Raw genomic sequence first — 6,444 nt, 5'->3', positions numbered from 1 at the left:
TGACTGAAGCCTACCGCTCTTGGAGCGCCGTTCCAACGTACTTAATTTTTGACCGCACAGTAGAAAATGTTTGGCTCCGTCCCTACCTGCTTTTTCCCTTTTTTCTCTTCCTCCAATGAAATTCAACCAACTGTTGTTTTTGTAATTTTTCTGTGAAATTTTTCTATACTTGTAGCACAATTGATTTTAGGAACGAATGAATAATTTTTATATCCAAACATATTTTAAATAGGGCTTTTCTTTTTCTTTTTAGTAAACAAAAAGTAAATGCCTTTTGGAAAGTAATTTTCCTTTATTATCAAAATAGATAGCTTACATCAATAAAAATATCGACGGGCCCCTACTTTACCAAACAGAAATTAGTACCTTTGACAGTTCCTTAAATGACAGGCGTAAGGCGTTCCACAGAAGCCAGAAAGTAGAAAAAGTGGCTAATGGTCACAAGATTTAAGGCCCTTTATTGTGAAATAAATAAGCATATAATGACCCCATTTTGAAACCCACGTCCCCATTAACAGCTCAACTGTCCCTTAACTGCCTGCTTCTAATCCTACTCTACCCTTCAGTCCATAATTCATCTTCACTTTTTCTCTAGCAATCTCAGAAAACTCAAACACAATAAGTGAAGATTCCTCAATAAAAATGAAGTGGGGGAGAAAGAAATCTGCATCTTTAATCAGTCGTGTTTTTAGCATTTCTTGGCTCTCCAAATTGAGGGAAAAAGGTGCCAATTCTGAGCCTAATTCAGCAAAGATGAAGCAGAAAGGGAAATGGGATTTACCGTCTCCGAGTTCATTAGCACCTGCTAGTTGCAAACAATGTAGCTTTTGTAGCAGCATGGATTACGACAGTCATTGGAGGCTTTCTTCGTGTGGTGAAGAAAGAATTCAAGGTAGGATGAGCACAGGAGGAATTAATTGTCGTCTGTATGATTCTGATGATGAGATTAAATTCCATACAGAAGGAACTCAGAGCTTCGACGACACAGTTCTGGACATAAAGAGAATGAAAGAAAAGCAACACCAGGTGAGAATTCTAAATGGGGAAACAGAATTTATAGCACCAAGTAGAAAACCTGAGAATGATCGAAATTCAAGAAGCTCAAGTAGAAGGATTTTGAAAGAGAAACTAGCAGAACTAAAAAGAGAGCCTGATAAACCAGAAGAAAAATCATCCATATTAGTAGAGAAAGGTATACTTGGAATAGAACCAGAAATTGTGATCCAGAAGAACGATAAGAATATTCACAAGTCCACAGGTTCTAATGCAAGAAGACAGCACAGATTCTCTTCCCCCAAATCCAATCTAAGCACAATTCAGGAAAACTGTGCCTTTTGGGCTCTGAATTTGGATGAATTTAATGCAACTTCAGAATGTAAAATCAGAACTCTTCAAGAAATGAAGAAAGCAAGAACGAAGTTAAAGATGAAGACAAAGGAGACAACTGCTGAGGTTGACGACAGAACGGTCTTTGATAGCTTTGCTGTGGTGAAGAGTTCTTTTGATCCAAGCAAGGACTTCAGAGATTCAATGATGGACATGATCACAGAGAAAGGAATCAGAAGACCTGAAGAGCTCGAAGAACTCCTGGCTTGTTACCTAACATTGAATTGCGACGAATACCATGATCTCATAATCAAGGTCTTTAAGCAGGTATGGTTCGATCTGAACCCAATGTATGTAGACCCAGTAACACGTAATGATCACTGTTTTGATGATTATTAACTCGACAGCTAAGTACCAGTAATCTTGTTATGGGTTGTAAATACTTCTTTTATAGTATCCGAAGTATTAGATTTTGCAGTAATGTGACAATTCAGTCATAAAGTCGACAAACAATGAAAAGTTTGTACAGAATTGATCTGTTCAGAAGAAGCATCATGCAAATTGTTGGGCAAAAAGATCATTTCCTTGAGCTGTTGGTGTCTCCTATGTTTGGGACATTTTATATTTCTGTGCATGTTCAAAAAATACAGACTTCCTTTTATTTGAAACAGGAAAAAACTATGAATTACAGAAATGATTTTCGTATGAAAACAAGATTAATTCCAGACAAGAATGCAGAAAAAAGCCAGAGACTTATGTGCGTAATCTATTCAATCATTATCATGTGTATTGAACAGTGAAAAGTACCTGAATTTAACACCATAATATGCAAAGAAATTGTAAACTCAGCAAATGAAATCTCTATATATCGAAGAGCGCATCCAACAAAAAAGATTAGCACCCAACCAACTATATCAATTTCTCTCAGCTTATCAAGTTCTCTCAGCCGGAGTAAGATGGCCCAACTGTCATGCAAAGTTATTAACACTTCTCATATTCCACCAGTTTTTCCCATGATCAACTACTTCGTTTTCATTTTTGCTGTCATCCGTGTCTTACCTCTCCAACTGAAATTCGGACACATTATTTGAACCAGGATTTTCCGTAAGAAATTGTTCCCAGAATACATCATTGACACCCGTTCGCATATTGGTAGCCATCCCAACAGGCTGTTCTCCCAAGGAAGGTTGCACCTCAGGAATAATGGCAGGGTCAGGCTCAGAATTCATGTCAATCCAACATGTCTTAGATCCAACATCAAAATTTGGTCGCGTGGACGAAATAATGAGGCTATCTGCACAACCAGGAGATTCATCAAACTCTAATGATGTTTTACGATGCACTAAACCTTCATCAATTTCAAGTATCATGTTCTCCCATAGTCTTAAAGAAGACTCCAGCTTCTCTGACAATTCCTTGTTGAAATTCAAAAGTGTGGTCAAATTTATATTTTCTCTTGAGGAATTATGAGAAGATTCCATATGATTATCTTCCTTGCTGGTTTCATTATACAAGTAACTGGTTCCAGGAGATCTTCTCTTTCTATCATGAATCTCCCTTTGCAGCGTGAGGTTTGAAGTAACAGCAGGTTGGTCCAGTGTTAGAGCCAGGGAGGATAACATATTTTTATGATTTTGTTCTACACGTTGCAAACGTTTTGTCAAACCCTGCAGTGCATTTCGATCCTGTTTATGTCTCTGTACTTCCAAATGAAGTGATTCTCCATCATGTTTTAGCCTCTCAATATCATCCTTATATCCTTCCCTCTCTGATTCAGTTAAAGGGGGTAAAGAAGCCAGATTTACCATGGAATGACTGTGAACAGGCCTGCGTCTACGAATGTTCTTCAAAAGATGGGGCTGACCTCTAACAAAACCCTCGTTTGCAAATTCCCATTGTTCAGGATCAATTTTCCTGAAACCCTGGTAAACGAAAAGAGGCAAACATAGAAAACATCAGTATATAACTTGAAAATGTAAATACATATTTAAAATATATTAAACTCACTAACAAAGAAGAAAATATTTTACATATGTATTGAGCTGCCTAATAAAGCTGGAGAAGTTGTTGTGCTTGAAGAATCTGGGCAGAAGGACCCTTGCAAATTCTGGAGGATTCCAAACAATGAAGCTTTTATTGCTCTGACTCCAGGACACAACAGAGTCGGAGGAATGATCATCAACCATATCATAGGTCTTTTCAAGAAAAGGAGGCAATGAATATGATGAAGCTTCATCCATCATAAATTTATCCAAGTATCCAATCAACAGGACAAAACCAAAATCACTGGCCTAAAACAACCCAAATTATCAAATTAAGCTCCACAATTCACCACCTCAAAATCCTTTTAAATTTAACCAGAGACAGCATTTTCGGCATTCGTATCTTTCTAATACGAACAAAACCTACAATCAATTCCGGACACAAAAAAGTTGTTACATCAACTTTAAAAATTTTTCCTTCTTTTGGCCACTCTCTTTCAAATCCAAGTTATCAATTACTTTGAAATATCCATGTAATACCCCATAATTTTTCCATCTCAGTTCCTCTTAAATATCAATAAACCCCAATTCTTTTTACAATCCAAATTTCAGTCCAAATGGATAAAAAAGTTAATCCGACGCCTCTCAGCATTAATTCCCTGCATTTATATCCAAAAGCATAATAAAAATCAAAATACATATAAAGAAAGGAAATTCACGAATTGCATATCAGAGTCGTTAAAGCATCAACTCCAGTCTTGTCGTCAAGAAAAGCATCAAATGTAACACAACAAAATTCATATCCAGAAAGATCACACGCGCATATTGCAGGAATGAATTTCTTGGAGCTTCTTATTACCTGGGAGAGGAGGAAGAAGAACCCGTCACAAGAATAATTCTCAAATGGCTCAACGGTACGTTGGTTCGTTATTGCAATCCATGTAAAATCCGCATTTCGAGGTGGGGAAAGGCTGGTGTTTTCTAGGGTTTTGACATTTTTCAATTACTGTGTTTGGCTTGGGGGCAAACAACAATCCGCTACATTGTCATAGTCGATGACAGAAAAACATCTACACTTTTGACATTTTTCATTGAAAAATGGAAAAAAAAAATATATATAAAAACACTCATGATTGAGTTGCAACATCAGTCATTTTTTTCCGTTCAGCATTATTCGGCAAACAAATCCTATCCTTCGTTTGTTTCCCATTTTTTATCCATTAAAATAAAAATATGATTATTATTCATTACATCAAATCGTCATATTTGACTTTCTATCTCTTGTGTAGGGTCCATAACGATTATATTTTTCATTCTAATTTTTACATTAATGTATACCAAACGGGACCTAAATCCGTAAAGTAAATTGATTACAATATGCCTTTGATATTCTATTAAACATATCCATCGATGTTTCTCAAATAAATAAATAAATAAAATAAAAATAAAACTATTCAAGCTAATTAAAATGTATTGACCCGATAAATAAATAAATAGAAAAAAAATAATATTGAGCAACATATATTTCACACACTTCTCTTGAGTAATTATGTTGAATCCAATGTTTTTTACTTTTATTATAGAAAATGAATATTTATTATATTGTTATGATCAAGTCTAATAGATTGAACAGTTCGGCACCTTTTTGAATTGCACAATGCTAGTTAATCCCACTGGAATTATAATATCAGTTTATGTGGCGTTAATGTAACATTAAATGATAAGCGAAATTAAATTACTCATTTTTAATTTTATCTTTCATTTAACTTATCACATAGACGAGAATTATTATCCCATGTAATAGCATTCGTCGGATGAACATATCTTGAGGTTCGATGCAACTATAAAATTAACTTTCATTTTGATTTTTCATTAATTTATCTTTTGTGGGGTCAGTGCTTTGTTGGGATTCATTTTCTCCTTATTATTGCGAAGCTTGGGGAGTGCGCAACAGATTTCGACACAGATTATTTATAATATTTACTGAAAATGCTTGTTGTATTCACATCATTATTTTTTATCACGATGGATCCCGCAACCGCTACCCTCTGAATGTGCACTAAGTAAACTTTCAGGCTGACGCAATAGCTTGCAAACCACGCCAGTTAGGTAAACCATACTAGGCAAATCTGGTGCGACAGGTTCAACCAAGAAAGTGTTGGTAGGAGGAATCGAACTCGTGATAAAAAACCTCTGCATTCACATACTCCACCAATTTGACCACCTCATGAGGAGCATTATTTATAAATTTCTTTTACATGCTATAAAATGAATAATAATTGTCAAAATCTCTTCATCACTTGTACAATTGTGTTTATATAATGTGGGTTAATGACAAAAAGAAATTGAGAGTTTTTTTTTTTTTTTTATTTGATTGGTCTCATCACGTCATCTATTGGTAAATAAATTTGTAAGTTGTGTTTACATGTAGCATAATCAAATATTTATATCCAATGCTAATTCAAATAGTATGCATAATACGTGGAAGGGGAAATCAAACATAATAAATGAAATCTCAATGAGGAAGCCCTTGGCGAGACATGACAGCACACAAGCAAGGAAGATTCCTCGCTGTTTTTGTGATGTCTCCGAATTCAATGAGTTGTCGTAGTTATAACGTGTAGGGGGTGGTAACTCTTGTATTGTTGTTCACGAAATTATTTCTTTCGATTTAAAACTACCGCAAGTGTACGATTCGTTAACAAGTAACAAAGTGGATTAAATGAATTCGAATATCGTTCCACAGAGATTGATTAGTTCCATTTTACCTATCGTTGCCTTAACCAAAACTAAATTACTAAAGTGGATGTGAACCTAATTAAAACCCTAATTTTGGAAAGAAAATCCTAATTATGCAATTTTTATGATTGAATTAAATTAAATATGCAAAACAATATTTTTAACACTTTAGAATGAAATCAAATGTTGAGAACGCACGTTGTTGTAATCAATAGAAATTAAACACACTAGGATCACGATTTTCCATGCAATTATCACTTTAAAACCCTAGTTTCACAATATGACAACACACTTCAATTGTGACGAATCAATGTTTCTAAATCTATCCAATACTCTCTCTCGAGATGTAACGAACCTATTTCTACATACCACCGACCTATATTTCTATGACAAGTGC

The 6,444-nt window shown here is 35.1% G+C and overlaps 2 protein-coding genes across 2 annotated transcripts; one reads left to right on the top strand and one right to left on the bottom strand.

Moving 5' to 3' along the window:
• Positions 1 to 642: 642 nt before the first annotated feature.
• On the top strand, positions 643 to 1,725 carry LOC111412636 (transcription repressor OFP5-like). The gene has a single exon (XM_023043567.1). The coding sequence runs from the start codon at positions 643 to 645 to the stop codon at positions 1,723 to 1,725; it is 1,083 nt and encodes a 360-aa protein (XP_022899335.1).
• Positions 1,726 to 2,079: 354 nt separating this feature from the next.
• Positions 2,080 to 4,402, bottom strand: LOC111412150 (heat stress transcription factor A-4c-like). Its single transcript, XM_023042940.1, has 3 exons — positions 4,168 to 4,402; positions 3,357 to 3,967; positions 2,080 to 3,248 (listed from the first exon to the last, which is right to left on the bottom strand). The coding sequence occupies exons 2-3, from the start codon at positions 3,567 to 3,569 to the stop codon at positions 2,382 to 2,384; spliced, it is 1,080 nt and encodes a 359-aa protein (XP_022898708.1). The 5' UTR covers positions 3,570 to 3,967; positions 4,168 to 4,402; the 3' UTR covers positions 2,080 to 2,381.
• Positions 4,403 to 6,444: the final 2,042 nt, after the last annotated feature.

The sequence above is a fragment of the Olea europaea genome, chromosome 16, assembly GCF_002742605.1.
Source record: "Olea europaea var. sylvestris chromosome 16, O_europaea_v1, whole genome shotgun sequence".
NCBI classification, from domain to species: Eukaryota; Viridiplantae; Streptophyta; class Magnoliopsida; order Lamiales; family Oleaceae; genus Olea; species Olea europaea.
This window is presented reverse-complemented; position numbering and strand designations above follow the sequence as displayed.

Excerpts from the sequence above, each read along its gene's own strand:
- LOC111412636 (XM_023043567.1), top strand. The coding sequence starts at position 643 with ATGAAGTGGGGGAGAAAGAAATCTGCATCTTTAATCAGTCGTGTTTTT.
- LOC111412150 (XM_023042940.1), bottom strand. The coding sequence starts at position 3,569 with ATGATGGATGAAGCTTCATCATATTCATTGCCTCCTTTTCTTGAAAAG. Across the intron at positions 3,249-3,356 it reads TTAGGCAGCTCAATACATAT|GGTTTCAGGAAAATTGATCC; the intron begins GTAAAATATTTT and ends TTCGTTTACCAG.